This window comes from Hippopotamus amphibius, chromosome 11 (assembly GCF_030028045.1).
Source record: "Hippopotamus amphibius kiboko isolate mHipAmp2 chromosome 11, mHipAmp2.hap2, whole genome shotgun sequence".
Classification (NCBI taxonomy): Eukaryota; Metazoa; Chordata; class Mammalia; order Artiodactyla; family Hippopotamidae; genus Hippopotamus; species Hippopotamus amphibius.
The window spans coordinates 78,562,080-78,584,551 of record NC_080196.1 but is presented as its reverse complement, the minus strand read 5'-3'; the positions used below and the strand labels follow the sequence as shown (position 1 = coordinate 78,584,551).

Genomic DNA, 22,472 nt, shown 5'->3' with positions numbered 1-22,472 from the left:
AGTTCAGGAATCTAAACGACAATGTACATCATTACTTTGGTTGATTTAACCGGAATCTATCATATCACAAACCCTCATGTTAGCTGCAAGCCCTGCATTTTCATTCAGCAGGAACGATCATTTCAAAGACTATAAATGTATGTCACAATTTCCATTTTAAAAACACAAGCCGTGCACAGTGGTTCAAACTTATGGTCGCTGGGCCTGAAACCTGAGAGCCAAACTCAGCACATATGAGTCTTAACAATGGGAGGAAAAACAAGCTGAAACCATTCTCTCCCAAGAATGAACCCTAATACAAACTATGGGCTTTGGGTGATGACGTGTCAGGGTAGGTTCATCAGTTGCAGCAAAAGCATGGCTCTGGTGGGGATGTCGATAACAGGGGAGGCTGTGCATGTGTGGGGACAGGGGTTTATGAGAAATCTCTGTACCTTCCTCTTGATTTGCTGTGAACCTTAAACTGCTCCCCCAAAAAAAAATAGTCTTAATACAAAAATAAAACAACTCATATGCTTTCTCTTTCATCCATTCAGTGGGCACCTAAAGGTGGGCATCCTTTAGGTGCCCACCAGGACCACACTATGGCTTTCCTTGAGCCACCAGCATCTACTGTGGAACAATCATACTTATCCGGAGCCTATATACTCCTGTTATCGGTAACAGTCACTGTTCTAGTACCAACTCAGCCAAAGACCAGTTACCTCAGACAGGACATATATAATTATTTTTACCGTATTTTACCGTAAGGCAAAAATTTGCACTAAGACTAAAACTATGGGCTTTTTCTATAATAACAAACCCAATTGCCCACATGAAGGGTTAGAGCTGATTCCTGATCATCAAAGGTCACGAATAATGTGGCCCTGATCAACCTGCAGATAAAGGCAATCCTGCCATAACCTCCAAAGGACAGTCCATGAATGCATTCACCTTCATTCACAAGATATGGTCCTTTTTTATCCACACTATTGACAACAGACTAACATGCTCAGAGATAGCTCTTCATCCCAGATCTCCGAGGTGCTGCCGTGCGTGAAGCATGGAGAAGCAGTCACCCGGCTGTTCCAACTCAGTCAATGCTCATCCCCTGACGGCCAGACCCACTTCTCCCACCACACCGGCCTCAGCGCCGCCAGGGACCCCAGCCAGGCTCCCGACAGGGCCCCTCCCACCGACCGCAACCCCCACCCATCCTCTCCCCTCCCAAACCCATTTTGCACAAATTGCCAGATTAACATTCGGAAGCTGTGCGGGCATCCCTGATCTAAAACCCTCCATGACTCCCCTTTGCCTAAATGATGAAGCCCAAACTCCCAACCCTGGGTTATGGCTAGAATTCTCTGTTGCCTCCCAAAAATATGCTGAAGTCCAAATCCCAGTACCTCAGAACGTGGCCTCATTTGGAGGTAGGGTCTTTACAGGGGTAAGCAACTTAACATGAGGGCATGGGGGGCCCCAGTCCTCATAAGTAGGGGCAGTTTGGACAGAGACACACAGGGCGTTGAGGACCATCTACAAGCCAAGGGGAGAGGCCCAGAACAGACCCCCCACCCCAGCCCACAGCCCTCAGAGGGACCAGCCCTGAGGACACCGCGACTTACTCCTCCCTTCGCCCGCCTCCAGTCCCGGCTGATGTTCTCTCTCGGCCTATGCTGGCATCCTCTTGCATCTGCATGCATTTTCAACTGGAACCTTCCTTCAAAGCCCTGCTAGGACGTCACCACCTGCAAGCCAGTTCTCAGATTCCTCCTGGCTGGAAACAATTTCCTCTGCCTCTGAACATCCTCAGCTGTGTGCGCTTCTCTCATTGCAATTCTCATGCCTACCTTTTACTTTGTAATTATTCCTGTTTATGTCTCATTTCACCTTCTGGACATGAACTTCTGGAGGGCAAGAGAGAGGCCGGGTTCCTTGCTGTGTCCCCATGGGGGCTTGTCCTGGGCCAGACAGAGGCCGTGCACAAAAATATTTGTTTAATGAAACCAAGGAACCAAGACTCTTGAAGTAATGCCTACTTTAACCCTACTGAGCTCTGTGCCAATTCGAAATGGTGTATGCTAATTATGCAGCCTCTGTCCAATGTTTCCCGGGGCCAAAATGTGCAATGTATTTTTTTTTACTCCATTATGTTTTATCCAGCATTCTACATCTGTTATGTGTTTACCATCTCAACTGGTCTTTGGAAAAATCAGAACAGTAACCTTACTATCAATATAAATGAGTTTCTACACTGTATTTCATGAGTCCTCAGCTACAAAACAACTCTATACAAATGGTGGTGGACACATACACAGGAGTACTACTCAACAACAAAAGTAATTGACTGTTGATCCCTAGCACGACATGGATATATCTTAAAATAACCAGGCTGAACGAAAAACCTAATGTTAGAGGACAGACCGTATGACTATTGATATAAACCTCCAGAAATTACAGAGTCATCTGGGGTGATGGAAAACAGATCAGCGGTTGCCTGGAGAGGAAGTGTGTGTGGGGGAGAAACTGGGGGAATGATCACAAAGGGGGTGAGGACATTCTTGGGGGTGATGAGATGCTCCGTATCCTGATGTGATGTTGGTTTCACAGGTACACACACACACGTTAAATTAGATGACTTTCACTATGTACGTTTATGTCAATTATACCTCCATAAAGCTGTTTTCTATATACATATATGCTTTGTATATAATACACATGTTTTATAGATATATATGTGTTTTATATGTAACATACACCTTATGTATAATATATATTTTATGCATTCAGGTATTCCAAAATCTCATCATAATTGCGAAAGCAAAGTGCTAGATAGCCTTGACTATCCAATTATATATCTCAGCTAAGGAAAAACCAAAACCAGCGTTATTAAGTCTTTTTCAGAGTTTCAAAGTGAGGATTTAACTAAAGTTTCGTTGTTTTTAATGTATCTGATTACTGTTCAGAGACACAACCAATTGTTTTATCTACTGGGAACTCGGGCCTAATATTTATTTTTGTACTTTTGAAGGTATGGACCAATGATTAAGGAAGATAGAACAGGATTTTCTTTTTTATAGCTGCCTTCAAATTGCTATTTTGTGTAAAATAACACAAAACGTCAGAGATGTAAATGAACATTTAAAAAATATGACAGAGACTGACTCCTCATAGGGATTGTTATTTTCCAGTGTCAATTCTGCCAAGCAGGGCTTAGAGAGTGCCTTGCTATTTGGTTCAGGAAACAAGCCATGAATGGTATTTCTGCCTTCCTGCTCTCCTGCACTGCCAGTGAGCAGGGAATCTGAGTTACATCTTGCTAGCTGTTTTTTTTGCAATGATGCAACAGAACAATTCCCAAATAACTTGAGAGTGGCCAGAAGATGACGCAACATGCTAGGATGAGAGCGGGCACATCGTTTGTCACAACAGAGCCAGGCCCTGCCCCAGCCCTGTGGTCCTGGGAAGCTCCTGCCCCGGCAGACAGCAGCTGGGGAATCTCCAAGGCGGGCCACCTGACATATAAACCAGGCCTGAGCACCATCAGGACAGTGGCCGGCCTCAAGATTCTGGAAGGTTCGACATATCCAGAAAGGCTCTCGATGCCTCCCTGCGCAAGGCGTTTGTTCCCCCAGCATGTAAGAACTCTTGGGGGCTGAAACTGACAAGAGCCAGAGAACCGCTTCACTGGTGAAAAGATCTCTCCTGAAGGGCTGGATTGTGAAACATACCCCCGCCCTGAGCTCTGTTGCAATCACCACCACAGCTTTCGGGCTCCGCTTTCAAGATACATGGAAAAGCTACAGTTAGCAGAAAACAAGTGGCATTTTCACCACCATGGTTTAGGAAAAAAAAAAATCTAGGTCCTTATCTCATGATCTTTTAACAGCATCTAAGCTGGGCAGATGCAGGAAAAGCAGCTTGAAGCAAGAGGGAAATCTCTAGTACCTCATAATGGACTGTGAGCAAATCTCAGAAAGATAACCTAATTAAGCCCACATGTCCGGCAGACCCTAACAATCACAAATGTGGAAAAAGATGAGACAAGACAGGAAAAGTTGAGAAGTCTCACAGCAAATTCCCTTTCATCGAAACGATCAGCTTGAGAAGACTTCATTTAAACTATTTGTCTCAAATTTCTTTTAACCAAGTGCTCGGCAAAATACAATGTCCTGAAAGGCTGATACTGCAAAGAATAATTTTTAGGCGTATTCCTTAATCTTCTAATATTTTTTTAGGTGGGGGAAAAGAAAAGAGCAGCTGGACCCTGGCACACCCAGAAAAGTTTACTTCCACAGCATTTTTGAACCAGGAATTTGGTTAGTTTGAAACCTCCCTACTTTTTTCAGCACCCATCACTACTTTAAAGCAGGAAGGAAGGAAGGAAACTTCTTGGTGAGCTTCATTTTAATCATTTCATTCCTTTTTCCTCCAATGTGAACTGCCATCACATTGAAAACCACTCTGTTTCTCTCTTGATCCTCCCAGGAAAATCGTTTGTCAGGCAAAGTCACGCTCGCGTCATTTTATCAAGTGGGTCATTGTTATTTTTAAGCCCAGAAAACTGCTTCATCAAGCACGGAAGCAGTTAATTCTGAGCAGTGAAACAGTCATGTAACCAACAGTAAATCCGAACATTTGGGTGACATCCTGGAAGTAATCTGAACGCTGGCAGGCAGTCAGTGTTCGGTTTTAAAAAACAGTATGTAACACACAGGGCAACTGTCACACACAGTACCTGCCCCATTATTCACACTCAGGAAACATCACATCTTAATATTCCCAACACGAGGAAGAGGAGCTTTTCTAAGAACAAAGAATTAAAACAGCGTGTTCTTGGCTGGATGAAAGATGGCCTCAGCGAAGACAACCTGGAACACCCAGCCGACCTCTCTCTGCGGACCTGCCACAGGGACACATGAAGAACCAGGAACCAAGGTTCCCATGGCAACCGGAGCACTTACTTTAAACCGACTGTAATCACTTACGTGCTTTCCCCAAAGAAACTCTACCATCGGCTGTGCTTCCAAAGCAACCTCGGAGTTTAAGTTCGTGTCGAAAAGTTGATTTCAGTCATTTCTTAATTATTATCTTAGGTCACTGAATGTATTTTATTTCCTTCTTTAGCACCTCGGCCTTTCTCTAACTTGGCAGGAAGGTCAAAGCCTTCAAAGAGGAGATCCGAGAGGTGACAACTCCAAACAACGAGAACAAGAACCAGGCTTGCTCGTTAGACATGGCTAGTGAGCAAACCTTCCAGCTCTGTCACCTCCCCTGTAAAGCAGATGAGGAAACCATGCCTCAGAGAGGCTGAGTGACTAGCCTGAAGTCTCACAGCACAGTGGTGGTAGAGCTCTGGCCAGAAGCCGCACTTTCTAGCTCCTCTTCCAGAACACATTGGCCACACCAGCCAGCCTCAAGGGACTACCTCAGAGGACTCCTGCCCCATGACTTCCCCCACCCCACATCTCCCCTTTTCTCGCCATCTCTGAATTTTTGTTCATTGACCAAGTGCCAGTCGAATCACAGATCCACGGAGGAAGAACAATTAATGGGAATAAAATGAGGTTTCACAGAAAGCCAACTGTTTTCCTTAAGGCCATAACCTCTATGTGAATCCTATTCATTTTTCTCCAAGACAAGAAAGGTAGAAAGTGTAGCCCATAAGCATCGAGTTCTTTTTCCAAGACTCCAGTCTCTGCCCTACCTAACCTCCTGGCTGAGCTTGTGATGACAATAAAATAAAACAATGGATGTGAAAGTGTTCTGGAAATACCAATGGGCTCTATGAACAGTATCTTATCTACTGGGGCCCTAGGAAGAGCAAAAGAGGAAAAAAAAAGCAGCTTGAAAGGAAGGTCTGAGGAACCGAGGGAAGCAGCAAAGGCTGGTAAGGAGGGGCACCCGAAGAAGGGGACGCAGCGGGGCCCGTGCACGGCTCTGGGCACCTCCGTGCAGGTGCTCCTTCCCCGGGGCTTGACTTGGGGTCCCTCGGTACCAAGGAGCAGGGCTCGTCACAGCCAACAGATGGCAAGACGTTGGTTAAAAAACAGAAGGAAGAACTATTCCCCCAAAGCTATACACACAAAAGGCACGTTTTGAATTGAAAGGAATTCTGTTCCTGGAGACGTGAAAAAACGTAGAATTGGCTCTAGAAGATGTAAGCCCTCATTTTTCCCTCCCAGTCTCAAGTGTTTTTCTCTTTTTAAGCTTTTCCTGGCTGAGATTGCTCCCTAATAGAAAACTTTTCTTCCAAACGAATGACCATCTGCTCCCCCAGAACCTAAGGATTAGAGAGTTCTGGAAACTTAGCGCTCAGAACTCACACCTGCTGCAAATTCGTCAGTGTTATCACAGCAGCACAGGCTCCTCGAGTTGGCCCCACCCAGCTCCCATCCCTGACTGATGGGAATTTTTTTTTTTTTTTTAAAGACCTAATAGGAAAAATTCCACCAAGGTTCTACACACCAAAGAAGGGGGTGGGGGCCGGGCTGGGTGGCTGCTGATAAAACCCCAGTTTGCAGTATCAGAGGGACGTGAATACCAGGGAATGACCCTGCCTTATATCCAGGGTCCTCCATGTCCTCACCAGCAAGGCGAATGCTCTGCACAGTGGATGCCCCCAAATGCCTCAAATGCGAACAGCAGTCAGCTGGATCCAGCTGAGTGGGAGGTTATGGAACTATCTGGAATTACTGCCATGAGGCATGAATGATGCATGAAAGGAACAATGCCTAGTCTAGGAAGGAGAAGAAAGACAGTGCTGTTTTCCACCAGTGGTGCACCAGAGCATGGCCAGCCTGCGTGGAGGGGGGTCTAAGACAGCTCAGGCCCTCACCTCCCCCCTCCCATCACACCAGGGCTGCCAGGGTCAGAGCATCACACATGGGCACATGTGAGCATGGGTGCACACGCGCACAGACACACACACCCCCCTCGGGCCACTCATCACAGACTGTGTGTTTAGACAGCAAAGGGGGTGCAGGGGTGTAGGGTGGGAAGAACCTAAGGCTTAGAAATAACAGACCTGGATTTGGATCCAGGCTCTGCTACTTCCTGACTACATGCCCTCCTGTAAAATGGAGATAACGCCCCGGGGGTAGCTGTAAAGATGGAAGATAACCAACGTAAAGGGGCTCATCACATTACAAGGATGCACGCCATGGAGAGGGTCTCACCAAGTCAGCCCTGGACACTGTATCAAGCCTTCCGAGAAGGTCAACCTGACCAACCCGCAGAAAGAATTAAGTCACTCACATTACCATGTCTCCCAAAACATGTCCCTAAAACCAGCCCATGACCAAGACAGACCCTCTCCATGCTCAGGTGCCGCTGCAGAGACCCCAGACTCAGGTGCGGATCTGCCGGGACCATCCTGAGGGGGGGAGGGGCAGTGTGACAGTGATCATCTCCCAAAGAGGCAGAACTGCCAGAGGTTTTTTGTTTTTTTTTACAATGAATCAGAAAAACTCCTCAATGCAATGAAATTTTAAGATTTATGTCTTTCTTAACAAGGCAGCATACAGTAAAACAATGATCTCAGAGGGGGAAAGAATCCTTAGACCCATCTTAAGAATTAGGTGTAAATGGTCAATCACTACCATCCAGCTTTATGCTGCTTTAGAGTTTACAGCAGCTGCCCTTCCTCCTCAGCAGATAATCATCACCGGATAATCCCCCTTATCTCTTCCTCACATCACACCTGCCGCCCTTAGGAATTAGCTGAGGGAAGACAAAGTGGTCTCTATTGACTCAATCCTATGCCTCAGGGATCCAGACCCCCCCTCACACCTAGAGCCTGTGCAAGAGAGCCACAGACCGACAGAGAGAGCCCTAATTTTAAATTCCTAGTGACAGAGAAGTCGTCACAGCAATTAAGAATTCTCTGCACGCAAGATTGGTATTAGGACAAGCATTAGGATACGAGCTTTGGCTTTTCTGCAAGCACACTTTTAACTCCAACCCCTGGTGACAAGTCTCAGGGTGGTGGCTGAGCCCAGGGGCATGGGCGTGACTTCTCCTGATGTCTCAAGCTCCACTACTCCAGCTCCCCTAATACCATCCTTTAAACAACCAGCCTAACAACCCGAACAAAGCAAAGCAAATCAGCCGGTGTTCTCATAAAATAAGAAGCAAACTGCACAGTGTGGTGAAGGGTATGAAAAATGTAGTCCACTGCATCCTCGCAAATGGTCCCCGGGAAGTGAAGCACACAGGTGCAATCGCAAGTGCACATGCTCACACACCACACACACACACACTAGCAGTGCTCACTCACTTTTATATGGGAATTGTCTTCCATGAAAGAAGGTGGAAATGTTCCTAGTAGTTGAATATAGTGCACGCTATTAAAGGCACACAAACCCCCTCTCCCCCTCTCTCTAATGTTACAGGGACAGAGGCCAGTCCACAAAGGCCAGGTATGGGGGCAGCTCAGCTACTTACCTGTCATGTGACCACAGGAAAGTCAGGGAACTTCTTGCCTTATGTCCTCATTGGTAAAATGGGGACAATGATATTTATCTTGAAGGGTTGCCACAAGAATTAAACTAATATATGGAATGAACAGCCCTAACACAATGCCTGACACACAGAAGTTTCTTTACAGCTTCAGGAAAACGATTACTCAAAATGCCCACATATCAGACAAAAACCCTCTGTGCTCCCAGTTTCACATGATGATACCCAAATTCACAATCTGGAATCGAAGTCTTTCATATACACGAATGGAGCATCTAAACCTTCTGGAAGGGCACCATGCCAGGTCCCCATGGCCCATGTCAGCTGAGCGCCCAACGCCTTCCCAGGCGGGAAAGTTCTCCTCTTGTTGCAGGACTTCCCCATCGAACCCCTGCCGATTTTCCCTCAGTCTCAGAGCATATTTGGTCTCTCCCTTTGGCTTTTTCACTTCTGTCCTAAAACATGCCAAGTTTTCTAAGTAATTCTTCACCTGCTTGGCTACTATCAACTCTCTTTTCCCACCAAAACCTCTGAAACACATTTGATTCCTGGGTAAAGGGGTTTCCTCACGCACGACCCATGCCCTGAATCTCACACAAGTTACAAGGCCTGTACTGCCCTCCCCTCCACCTCCTGCCCGCTGACCTGAAATTGTCTCTTTCCGCATAAGCAAATCTTCCTGCTGCCTAAAACCCCTGGTTTCTCTGGACCCCTCAGCCTCCTGGGCTTCTCTTCCTGGAGTCTCTAAGATGGAGCTTCCTCCTCCAAAGTCTTGGCCGTGCTCTCTCCTCGCCTGGCTTCTCTTCCTCTGTTTCCTCCACCGCCCCTAACAGTTCAGCTCTGTGATGACTCTGTCAAGTCCTCATGGGCTCCTACCTGCTCCTCCCAGATGCTCAACTGTCACCAGCGGTTAAGCTGCACTCAGCACTCAAGCATCTCGCCAGCTTCCAGGCCTGCACATCCCCACCACCCGGAAAGCGTCCCTCAGTAACTCCAGGCTAAATTTCTCAAGAACCTTCACTTCCACAGGTCTCAGGTTCTAAGGATCAAATAATGAAGACCTGACAACACCTGTGAATTAAGGGCAGTTACTCAGGCTCCTGGGTTCATCAGAAACACCTGCAAAATTCCATGTTAAATGCCCCCTCCAACCAGAGACACAGGCAATATGACAACACTGCACCCTCTGACAGGTGACTCAACTCAATGTGACAGTCAGCAATTCAATTTCAATCTGCTGCTCTGCGTACAGCAAGTGGGGAATCTCTTCTTTGTTTCACTGAGGGGGTGGTGTTCTTTTGCTTTTGCTTAACAGGAATTATCCCTTTCCTGTTTCAGTTCTCTCTGAATCCCATGTGCGATAATCCAAGAACCACTTCCACCTCACCAGCCTGAAGGCTCATCTACTGTCTTCTGGAATAAGGTCTCCTGCAGCACAAGTTCCAGTTTGTCCCTCTGCTTTGCCAAAGTCAGATGGCCTACTGGCTATTCTCTGCTGTAAAGACAACTGTGCTCTAAGACAAACAACTTATTCTTAGGGGAAAACAATTAATTTCAACCATCACATGCATTCCCCAACAGCCATTTATTCACATCAGCTCATCCTCTGATAACTGACTTACACAAAGACTTGCCAGATGACAACTGAATGAGTGTGATGTATGTAACAAAATCTGTGTCTACTGCTTCGCTTCCTCTTTGTTTTTTTTTCAAGACCGTGAAATCATCATAAGCAAAAAGACTAATTCTTCCCCTGGTCTTTAAGTGCCATTCTCTCTCTGAATCCCCCAAATCTAACTTGAAAAAACAACTGCACACTTTCAAGCTAATTGTTCCTGGGGACTTCAGTTTAGTGTAGATCTCTACAACACCTGGAAAAGGTCAGTTTTATGCGGACATTTGTACAAAACTCGCCTGTTATAGAACACTGTCTAGAGCAAACCTCTCAGTTAATCCTACATGTAAAAGTTTTTAGCAGTATACATTTTGGAATCTTCTCTGTGCCCCAGAACACACAATATGGATCTAATTAGGTCCAGCTGCCTTATGTTAGTAATAAAATTGAAAGAAAAAAAGAGAGAAGTGGGGGGTGGGGGGCTTTGTTCGTCCCCTCCTCTGCCCGGCGATCGCCAGGCGGGCGCATCCTCGGAGCTTACACCAGGCCACACACGCTCCTTAAATACCCCAGCGAGCCGGGTACCCGGATCAGCGCTCAAACTTTTTGCTGAGTTTTCACCCTCTGGAAGAGATTTACCGAGCGGCTGGAGCCCAGCGCTCTGACCCCACCCCCACCCCCACCCCCGTGGCCCCGGCGCGCGCCGCCCGCCTCTCGGCTCCGGGACTTACGTGAGCGCGGACGGACAGGGCATCTGGTTCCAGGCACAGTTGTACTGAGCTTGAATAAAACTCTCACTTCCCTCCAGCACCGAGCAGCTCACGTTCTTGTTCACGATGTAGGCGCACCAGTTCCTGGGGTGAAGGAGAGAGAGGGAGAGGGCACGGTGTAAACCGGGAGAACAATGAGGCTGGGGGAGAGGGGACGAGCCGACAGGGAGGCCGACCGCACCAGGGTCGGGGAGCCAGTCACCCCCGCGGAGGTGGGAGCTCGAGCAGCAGGCATTCGGATGGTGCTCGGGTGCGCCTTAGGAGGGCACCGCACCTCTATCCCATGAAAGACAGACAGGAAAAGCCCCCACAGTTCCAGGGGCCCCAGTAATTCCCGGAGTTTCCTGATCGCCCTGCTCTGCGGGACACTCCTTGCGCTCCACGGCCCCGGAGGCAGCCCTGCTGGAGGCGCGGGCGAGGTCGCCCGGGACGCCCCGCGCGGGCCAGGGAGCGCGCGGCCACCGCGGAAGGGGCGCCGCCCCGGCAGCCGGAGAGGGACCCCGGCTGCGGCTTCTCGCCTCGGCAGGGCAGCTTCGGGGCCGGCGGCCGGTTGGGGAAAGGTAGGAGGGGGCCCACAGCTCTCGGCCGTCCTGGGGCGAGGGGAGGCCGCGCACTTACTTGTTCCTGGCGCTGGGCCGCGCGGGGTGCCTGGGCTGCGGGCTGGCGTGGCACAGCCCCGCGCCGCCCAGGGCCAGCAGCGCCAGCGCCCAGCGCCAGGGCGCGTGGGGCCGGGACCGTGTCCGCTGCCACATTCTGCGCGCGGCGGGCGCGTCCCGCCGGCCGGATCCGGAGCGCGAGTCGGGCGAGCGCCGGGAGGCAGCGGGCGGCCGGGGCGCGGCCGGAGAAGGCAGGAGGCTCCGGCGCTGCGCTGCGCGGCACCCCAACCCGCGCTCCGCGGCCGCCCCCTCCGGCTTCTCGCTCCCACTTCTCCTTTTCCACCCCGTGCGCCCGCGCCTCTCCTTGGTCCCTCAATGACGCACAGGTCCCCCCGGGTGCCGCCCTCTTTATTTCACTTCCCTCTCCGGAACGTGACTCTCCCTCCACCACGTCTGTCTCCTGTCCTCTGGATTCTCGGCAGGGGGTTTGGGGTGAAAGGGCTATAGGGTTTGGGAGAAGTGTCTCTGTTACAGAATTTCCAATTACTCATTCCTTTGGTCTCATCCCAGAAGCGGGGCAACTCCGCCTCCCACCTTCCAGCAGGCGTGCCCGGCCCCTCGGGAAGGGCCGCAGTCAGCGAGTCTGGCGGTCCTCACGTCGTGCCTGGGTGCCGGCTTCCCAGGGCGAACGAGGGACATCTTTATCAGTCCGACTCGACTCGGATTTCCTCCTCTGGCAAGACGTGGCCATTCCTCCACATTTGAACTTACGAGAGTTTAGGAGAAATGAACGCGGGTCCCCTTCTCTTTCTTTCCCTTACGCATCCATTACATAGTTTTCAAGTCAACGTGCGAGTAGCAGAGGACACTGGAAGCGACAGTCCCACCACTTCCCGGCAGCTTCTGAAGCACAGCATCAGACTCTAGTATACACTACACTAATTTTGGAAAGGTTATCTCGCAGCCTCTGCTTCTGATGTCCGATTCTGAACTTTTTTTCTACCAATATTAAAGACATTTACTCCACAATTGCCTTTGTTTCTAAACAGTTTCGACACTGCTAGACATTTGTCTTTGCACTTGCTTGTGTATTTTCTGACTATTTTTTTTGCAGTTTTCTATCCTGTTATTTAATATGATCATATAATGAACATTACCATATATCAAATTTTCCTTTAAAATACTACTTAATGGCTGTATAATATTCCCTTTTTATTTCTGCCTAATTTTGAGTTACATTAATCTCTACCAATTTCTTCTGGGGATGAAGCAACTCCACAGAAGAATGTTACATAAAATTCCTGCCAGTGTTGTGTTCTGGGGATGTGAAGAGAACTGTATCTTTGAGTTAACCTGCTGCATCTAATGAACTGGAGTCGGGTTATTTGCAGATTGCATAGATGAATTGCAGTATCTGTGAGCTGACAGGATGCTGTTGGCTGTGAATTGCGATGTGGACCATAACACTTTGCTATGTTCCCTCCTGTAACTAAATGAAGCCAGTGGTCCATTTTATTTCTGATATGCTTTGCTGATATTGATGGGCCTTTTGATTTGCAAATAGAGGAAAGAGAATTCCCTAAGTAGAAACTTCACAAGAGCCAAGCAGAAAAATATACCGTGTAAGGACATAGTCTGTCCATGACCTCTCTAAATGGAAGATCATGCAAATAATGGACTGATGTCATCCAGGCCTTCAAAAGAGCCACCCTGAGGGGAAAAGTAACACAAAGGGATAAAAAGCTGTCTTGCGTAACCCAATCTCTATCTTTCTGTGTGGCGTCCTTATCCTTCCCATCCTAACACCATTTCTATCCATGAAGTGTCACGGGGAAGAAGCACACACAGAAATGAAGAAGAGGGACGGAAGAGGAAAAAATGGAGGAAACATACAAGTTGTGTATGTATATAGCTGACAGCTAACAAACCACAACTTCTCTTCAATATGGGTAATTCTCAAACTGGAGAATGAGTCAAACTGATCAAATCACATCTACTTTTTTCATTGACTCAAAGTTATACGAGGAAGCTGTCTTCCACTCCAAGAGTTGGAGGGCCAACTTTTCATTGAGATGACCTCTACACAAAATTTAATCAGCTATAAATGGCATTTATCAGTAAATAAATGTTATTCTGAGCACCAGTTACACGTGAGGCACCATACAAAAATAATGAGGAGGCATGGTTGAGCCAACACGGATGTGGGCTCTGTGTTTCCAGAGCTCCCAGGCCTTCCTGTGCAACAAACGGTGTGACGTTTCTGATGTGCAGTCAGATAAGGGAGACAATATTTGTCCCATATGTCTCTCTAGACACATCCCCACGGGTGCCCAATGTGGGGCTGCTCTGGGAAGATGGAACACTTGAGGCCAAGATCTCAAAAGACCCTCTTCCCTTTCTCTTCTGTAGCCAGAGGAAGGGACCCTTCAGACTCAGGAAACAGAGAGCCTTCCAGAAGAAGTGAGGCAGGGGAGGCTTCCTGAGGATAGAGAGCTGAAGCTGCTCAAGAAACAGTGGGGCTTCCTAGGTGGCGCAGTGATTGAGAATCCGCCTGCCAATACAGGGGACACGGGTTCGATCCCTGCTCCAGGAAGATCCCACATGCCTCGGAGCAACTAAGCCTGTGCACCACAACTACTGAGCCTGCGCTTTAGAGCCCATGAGCCACAACAATTGAGCCCATGTGCTGCAACTACTGAAGCCCACGTGCCCGTGCTCTGCAACAAGAGAAGCCATGGCAATGAGGAGCCCGCACACCACAATGAAGAGTAGCCCCCACTCACCACAACTGAAAAGAAAGCCCATGCACAGCCTTAAAGAAGACCCAACGCAGCCAATATAATTAATTAATTAATTAATTAAAAAAAAAGAAACAGTGTAACTGGGCGGATCACCTGGTCCCAGCCATAAGCAATAAAGTGACATGATTGGCAGAATGCTGCAAGTGTGAATTCTTTATAAGCTGCCAACTGCCTCACATAAGCACTTGAAAACTGTCCATTTCCTATAACAATCTAGAGGAATTTCTTCTGCTTTTAAAACAAAAGTGCCCCATAGTGATTTATTGGGTTGGCCAAAGAGTTCATCTGGGTTTTTTCATACCATCTTATGGAAAACCCAAATGAACTCTTTGGCCAACCCAGTATATTCTTGATTATGTCACCAGCTTACTGAACTGAACTTGAGTCTGCTCACCCAACGAACAGCAAAGCCAATCTACCGATACAGGGTTGTGGCGAAGGAAAGTATACAGCTTTTGTTGCAAGAGGGCCAAGCAAGGAGAATAGGCAGCTCATGCTCAAAAGACCCGAACTCCCCTCTTTCGCTCTCAGGGAAGGGATATAAAGGCAACATTTGGGGTGAGGGTTGCAAGATGTGTGATCAGCTCATGGCCTTTCTTCTGACTGGTTGCTGGTGCGGTAACTGGGTGATGTGTCAGGAATCTTACTCATCAATCCTCTGGTTCCAACCAGTCTGGGGTCTACGTGCTTGTGGTCAGCATCCTCCACCTGGATCAGGGGGTCTTAGTTCCTGCAGAACAACTCGTAGATATGTGTGAGCTTGTTGTGTATATCCTGTGAGGAGGAACTAGGATTCTGTTTTATCGCTCAACTATTATTTAACCTATCATTACTTTTCTTGGTTGACAGCTTTTCCTTTGTTTCTGCATTCCCTCATTTCCCTAATTAGTAACTGCTTGTGTCTGCTCTTTGGAACTCGAGCAAGGCCATTTTCTTTACAAAGGAGAAACAGGGAACACAGAGGGGCTTTTGTACATGGGGAGGCACTGCGGCGTCCTGCAAGGTTTCAATCTCCACTTTTCTTGATGTGCCTCAGTCCTGAGGGAAATGGGTTGGACAAGAAAGGGAATAAGGTTTTGGATAGGGAGGATAATTATAAACTCAGCAGAACTCGGTTTTTGGTGGACTCAGTCTCTTTAAGTAAAGCAAAAATGCAAAGTGAACTTCATAAAGTTCATTCCCTCACTATTGGTCATAATAAAAGATCTCATCAGGCTCTATACTTGGGTGGTACTTCTCATGAAGCAGCGAGCCTGTGGGACCGCTAGCACACCCAGGCTCCCAGGCTCCCCTTCAGCTGCCTGGAAGTGGAGAGTGGGCAATCATTACAGAGGCAGCAAGTGGGTTCCTTGCCCCTACCCCACCACCAGTCATCTGGGCACAAGGCCTTTGATCAAGATGAAGTGATCTGCATCTAGGATGTGGTCAAGGGTCATATGACTTAGCATGGGTGTCCTAACCTACTCATTCCTCATCTTTGTTTTCTAGAACTCAAAAAAATTTCCCCTGATTTCTAAGTGTAATTTTAGGTGTCTTAACTTCTTTGTGTTGTTTACTAATGATGAAAAAAGAAAGTCCTTGAAGATTAGATATCTTGAATAAATTTTGATTGCAAAGCAGTTCTAACATAATACACCCTAAGAAAATGTCTTTCACGTTCTTAAGTTAGTGATAAGATGCCTTTCATCTTTTTTTTTTTTTTTAATGCAGTTTGGTAGGGAAGAAAAGACAGAAATGTCTCTCAGAAAAATTAACTGTCTGCACCACAGAGCTTGGTCTCTGTTTTGGAATACCAAGATTTACTTGATACAATTTTATGTAGCTCCATTTGATATAGACACAGCATTTGACAAGGAGCCTTTGGAATGAAGTCAATGAGTCCCCAGACTTCAAAATTTACAAACAAGAGCTACTTTCCTGTCTCGTCAAAGACTTTGCTCAAATAGACCAAAATAGAACAAAGAACAATTGCTCTTTTCACTTTTTCCTAACTATATATTTGCAAATATCCCATTAGCTACACAGAGCTAAAGATTCAAATCTTGGGCTTCTCCAGTGGTGCAGTGGTTAAGAATCTGCCTGCCAATGCAGGGGACACGGGTTCAATCCCTGCTCCAGGAAGATCCCACATGCCTTGGAGCAACTAACCCTGTGTGCCACAACTACTGACCCCATGTGTCGCAACTACTGAATCCCCTCACCTAGAGCCCATGCTCTGCAGCAAGAGAAGCTGCTGCAATGAGAAACCCACGCACTGCAATGAAGAGGAGTCCCCGCTCACCACAACTAGAGAAAGCCCGTGAACAGCAACGAATAACCAATGTAGCCAAAAATAAAATAAATAAATAATAAAAATAAACCTTAAAAAAAAAAAAGATTCAAAATCTCTTTATCTTCTGAACCCAAGACTGACCTTATTTATCAATTGATTGATTCAATAGCATTGTGAGGGTATTGGCCATTATTTTAATCATCTTTCTTGAGAGATGCCAGGAGTATACCTCTCTTTATTGGTCAGAGGTTTGTGCCTTAATACATGCTAAACAATCACCTGAGAATTTCAAAACTGTGAAAAGTTGAAATCATGCCTGAAATCACACATGAAAAAAATGTTTAGGAGCTCATGCAATGGACTTAGCATACTGTTCAAAATTGGGTACCCTCACCTCCTGAGCAGAATGATGGGGACAAATCAAAAGCCTCTCTATCCTCCATTTCCTCCTCGGGAAATGGGATGTGTCATGTAGCTGTTGGGAGGATGCACTGTGTTACTACATGTACACTGCTTAGCATAGCACCTGGCACACGGTAAGTGGAGGATAAACTAGTCACAATTGTTACTGTTACTTACCACTTCTGTACTGCAGCAAATCTGCAGTCAGGTCCAGAAGCTTTGTCATCTTTTGTTGTGTCCACTGATGTGGGAAGCTGACCATCTACTGCAGCTCTTCTTTCCAAATAAGAAATATATAGACATACATATCACAAGGGCACGTGCACAACTCAATCAGGACGACTGTAAATGTGATCGTTGGGAACAGAATACTGGACTCCTGACTTCTAGCTCAGCTTTCTTTCTACTGCTCTCCAAGAGAAAACGTATAGCTCAGCTGATTGTTTAGGAGATTTCATCCTCTATGTTGCAAAGGAATTTAAGACAATTCAATGAAATCTTTGGGAGGATTAATAATTCTACAAAAATAAACTCAGATCATCAGACAATTCAATAATAAATTTCTTCTTCTTCCTCAAAAAGATGAAATTAGTAACTAATTCCATATCCTTTAATTTTTTTCAGATGTTTCTTGGATCTAAAAATGCTTCTCATAGCTAACTGTGGGCCATATACTACATTTGAGAATTAAGGGCTGTCACACTGATGGTGTGGTTTTGAACACATTTTTTTTCTTCATAAGAAATTACTGACAAAAATAGGTTCTTAGAATTTAGTTTCCAAGAGAACTAAATAGCTTAGGCAATAATGCCTTCATATATACGAGCCACATCAAACTAAGTTGTATAGTTCATCATTTGTTTATGGAATGAGAGATGACTGTTCTGGAATCAACAGAATGTTTTAAATAGGCAGAATGTGTGTGATGATTATAAAATAAATTGTTAAACTTTAGGACAGTCTTTGCTGATTAAAATAGTATTCATGAGCAAATTAACTTTCTAGTATTTCAAGTTGTGCAGTTCTAAACTATGTTTCAAGTATTTAAGTACAGTCAACTCTCATTATTTGATGTAGTATGTTGTATTAAGTTGCTGCAAACACTGAATCTGTGAATACTGAACAATTGCTTGTAGAGGAAATACAGGAGTAGGAAGTCTCTGGTCACAATGTTTTTGTCAACCAATCAATACATAACCTTGTTTTCTCAGTAATTGATTAACTTATTAATTTATTTATTCTGGCCACACTGCATGGCTTGTGGGATCTTAGTTCCCTGACCAGGGATCGAACCTGGGCCCTAGGCAGTGAGAGCTTGGAGTCCTAACCACTGGACCACCAGGGAATTCCCATATAACCTTGTTTTCTGTGTATTTCTATTTAAAGACACTTTGTTTAATATATATTTTTGACTCATTAACAATGAACTCACAGCCAATACCACTGTAACTTGTGCCTGAACAAAGCTTATCTCACACACGTGTTTTCTCCATAAGGCACATCACTGCCTCCTTGCGCTAAGGAACACAAGACAGCACTTCAGCACTGAGCTTGGGAGCCATTTTAAACAACAAAATCACCAACAAAAAGCACAAAAATGGGGACTTCCCTGGTGGCGCAGTGGATAAGAATCCACCTGCCAATGCAGGGGACACAGGTTCAAACCCTGGGCCAGGAAGATCCCACATGTTGCGGAGCGACTAAGCCCATGCACCACAACTACTGAAGCCTGCTCACCTAGAGCCCATGCTCTGCAACAAGAGAAGCCAGCACAATGAGAAGCCACACACTTCAATGAAGAGTAGCCCCGGCTCGCGACAACTAGAAAAAGCCCACACGCAGCACAGAGACCCACCCAGCCAAAAATAAACAAAAAAAAATTTTTTTTTTAAAAGCACAAAAATGCAAAAACCATAGCATTCAATTTTCCACGAAAAGGACACTTCTTTACAGTAGGAGACCTAAAACTAGAAGGCAGAGCATTGCCTTGCTGGACCTCAGCTGGGAACGTGCACAATTGGGCAAGTCAACTTTTTTGCCACTGTGCTCAAGTCCATCAATGGCCATGAAAGGGCTGCAAGTATTGCTTTTGGAATTACAAATAAATTAGATGAAGAGGCAACTTCATACAATATAGATTCTGTGAATAATGAAGATTGTATTTCAACTTAAGTCTGGGGAGAGTAAGAAAATATTACATTTAGGGGGAAAAGGAAAAGTTCTTGGAAATTTGTGGCCATGAAAAGATTTGTTTCATCAACAAGCATACTGAGGAAGTTTTGCATGTGGAACACTGCCAGGCAACACATGAGCCAGAGGAAAAGAGGTTTAGTTCTTTATCATCTTAATTGGCTGGAAAGCAAAACACATGTATATGAAATGACTTAACATGTACAAAGTTACATTCAGTGAATGGAATATAGTATAGTAAAAACCGTGCACCTAGGTGATGATAAAGAAACAGAGCTTGAGGCAATCAGAAAAGTTCAGTATTAATTAGGAAAGACCGTGGAGAAGTTTGGGTTTGAGTTGAGTGTTTCATTTTTTTTTGTTTTGTTTCTTTTTTGCTTTAAATCAGCTATAATATCAAAAACGAATGTGATTTGCAAGAGAAGAAGGAGCACTTAATGTGACCTTGTACACTGTATGTGTTTAATAAAGACAGAGGCCAGCTTGTAGATTAGCTAAGCCAAAGTGTATGGCCTTACAAGTAGCCAGGAGGTTGCAGTAACATGAATGAAACTAGAGATTATCATACTAAGTGAAGTAACTCAGAGAAAAAAAAATATGATATCACTTACATGTGGAGCATAAAAACAAAAATGATACGAAAAAACTTACTTACAAAACAGAAACAGACTCACAGACATAGAAAACAAAGTTACGGCTACCAAAGGGGAAAGGGAGGGGAGGGATAAATGGATAAATTGGGAATTTGGGATTAACAGATACACACTACTATACATAAAACAGACAAACAAGGACCTGCTGTACAGCACAGGGAACTATATTCAATATCTTGTAACAACCTGTAGTGGAAAAGAATCTGAAAAAGAATATGCATGTTTTATATTTATATATGTATAACTGAATCACTTTGCTGTACACCTGACACATTGTAAATCAACTATATCTCAATTTAAACAATTAAATTTAAAAAAAGAAGTAGCCAGAAGATAGGTGAGGTGGGAAGGCCAGTTGGGATTGAGAGGTAATGAACACGAGGAAAGGGTGAGGACCTGTCACTGTTAAAAAGGTACAATCTAGGTTGGTGGGGAAAAAAACCCCGAAACCAAACACCAAAAAAACAACCTCTAGTTCTTTTTTTCCCCTCATCTAAAGAGAGACAGATGTCCCAATTTGCCCAAGCCAGTCCCAGGTTACTCCTGTTTGGACCAGTTAACACTGTTAATTATTTTTAGTGTTTCCCTTCATCCTCCAAAAAAATTTATTGTCCTGGGTTCGGACAATAAATCATATGGTTACTCTAAGGTCCTAAAATGAACTGAAAACCACAACTCTGTTTAACACAAACATAGTGTGTATAAAAGCTAAATAAAACATTAGTAAACATCAATGCAAAGAACAAAATCAGAAAATAGGAATGAACTGGACTGCTGTAAGTCATAACTTTACTCAGGGCAAGTTCTTCTGTTCTGTTATTGCCTCATGCATTTTGGTAATGTTTTGAAGTTGATATTGTATTTTAGAAAGTTGATTAGGCACTGGAGACTTGGTTTGTTTAGTTGGTTGTTGATGAAGCTGGATATTTGCATGAACTTTCCTTGGCTCTGTCTTCTCAGACGTAATCACTTTAAAACTCATCCCTAGGAGCTAAGAAGAACTCAGCACCGTGGCTACATCCACTCAAATACTCTAGCCTGGCCATAGCTCCTTTAAATAGTGCAGAGCAGGGAAGACCCTACTGAAGGGCAGCTCACAATCTAAACCCACTGACATCTTTGAACGCTTAAGTGTTAAAGAGACTAAAACAGCAGAAATAATAAGCCATGAACAGATAAAAGTTGCTAATATCTTTTGACTAATGGAAACTACAAGGTGAGACCAGAGTTTCACATTCAGAGAATGTTGAGGGGTCGAGGAGAAAACTGCCTTTGTTTTCTATTACATTCTCACATGTTTGCCCCCAACTTTGAAAAATATGAAAACAAAATACAGGACTTCCCTTCTAGTTCAGTTAAGACTCCACACTCCCAATGTAGGGGGCCCGGGTTCCATCCCTGGTTAGACAGCTAGATCCCGCATGCTGCAACTAAGATCCCACGCAGCCAAGTAAATCAATCAATCAATCAATCAATCAATCATCAAAAAAATACTTTACTCCCTGAGTATTCTGAGGCTATGCTCTCCAAAGTGCTGTTTGGGGGCAAAGTGGTGCCAGGATTCCTGGGAGAAATAGGAAGGAGGTCAGAAAAAAAGACACCAGAACTCCCCTCCAATGTGTTTTAACCCTAAAACAATCTTCACTTTCCTACTGGAGATTCCAATTTCATAAAGGTTTTTAAAAAATAAATATTTGTAGACTGTGGTTTTCTAATGCAAATTTTATCAAAGCATAGCATTCTTACCAACAAGTGCATAAAATGTGATCAGCTCACTGCATTTTTCACAAAATGAAGGCAGCCAGGAAGCAGCACCCAGAGCACCAAGCAAAACATGACCTCAGGGCCCCTCATCATCCTTGCAATCATTAACCCCTCCTTCCCCAAAGTCACATCAGTTCTGACCTCCAACACCATTGCTTAAACATTTGTTGAAGAAACACTATTGATTTGTCTTCTTTTGTCCATAATAACCGGCACCATGCCTGGCACATAATACTTGTTTAATAACGTTGGTTGAATGAATGAATGAAAGCAGACAGGTGTCTAACTTTTATGACAGTGGATCAAATTAACATAGATAATATATTAGGAAGAAAGGAGCATTACATTTGGGTGAGAACTGGGATCTGGGGATGCTATCTTGGAAACTAGTTGAAAACTCAAACTTCACACAGAAGAGTACACGTCAGTTTTATCTTTTAACAAATATAAACAATCTGAATAAATCTAATCCTCTGTAAGTTTTCTTGGGCTTTAACCAACTCTGCTTACATCACATCCACTGTAACTGGTGAGGCCAACCTCCAGAGATCTTGTTTCTCTTTCTCACTTGTAAATGGACCCATGCAGCCAAGAAATGACTATTTTCAGCCCTTCTCCACCCCACTCTGAGGCCCGATCAGTCAGAAAACAAAATAAGCGTCACCCTCTTCCTCGGCCAAAGCATGTGATCTCTGGCCAGAGTGCTTCCCACGCTAATGAATGAAGTAATGAGGGGCCAAATAAGGTTTCATATGTATGTCGCCTCAGAATTACAGTTTTTCTTCATTGGACTCTTAAAAGCTGGAATTAAGAACCAGCACTGCCAAATCACAGCTTAGTCAGAAAGATTTGTCAACTGTAGAGATAACAAAGGAAAATCCATTTCAAGCTTTGAACTGCTGCTTCTAAATGATTCCCAGGGAAACACAAATGAATTATGTCTTCAGATGGACAGATTCATTATGAAAAA

At 45.2% G+C, this 22,472-nt stretch overlaps 1 protein-coding gene across 2 annotated transcripts in view; it reads right to left on the bottom strand.

Moving 5' to 3' along the window:
• EMILIN2 (elastin microfibril interfacer 2) overlaps window positions 1–11,906 on the bottom strand; it is a 47,513-nt gene extending 35,607 nt beyond the window's left edge. For both annotated transcript variants that reach the window (XR_009048160.1, XM_057700534.1), the window contains exons 1-2: window positions 11,443–11,906; window positions 10,786–10,908 (exon numbers count right to left, since the gene is read on the bottom strand). Coding sequence is in view for 1 of the 2 variants with exons in the window: in XM_057700534.1 (XP_057556517.1) it covers window positions 10,786–10,908; window positions 11,443–11,576 (257 nt within the window). In the remaining variant the exon portion in view is untranslated. The remainder of the gene's footprint in view (window positions 1–10,785; window positions 10,909–11,442) is intronic.
• Between the last annotated feature and the right edge of the window lie 10,566 nt (window positions 11,907–22,472).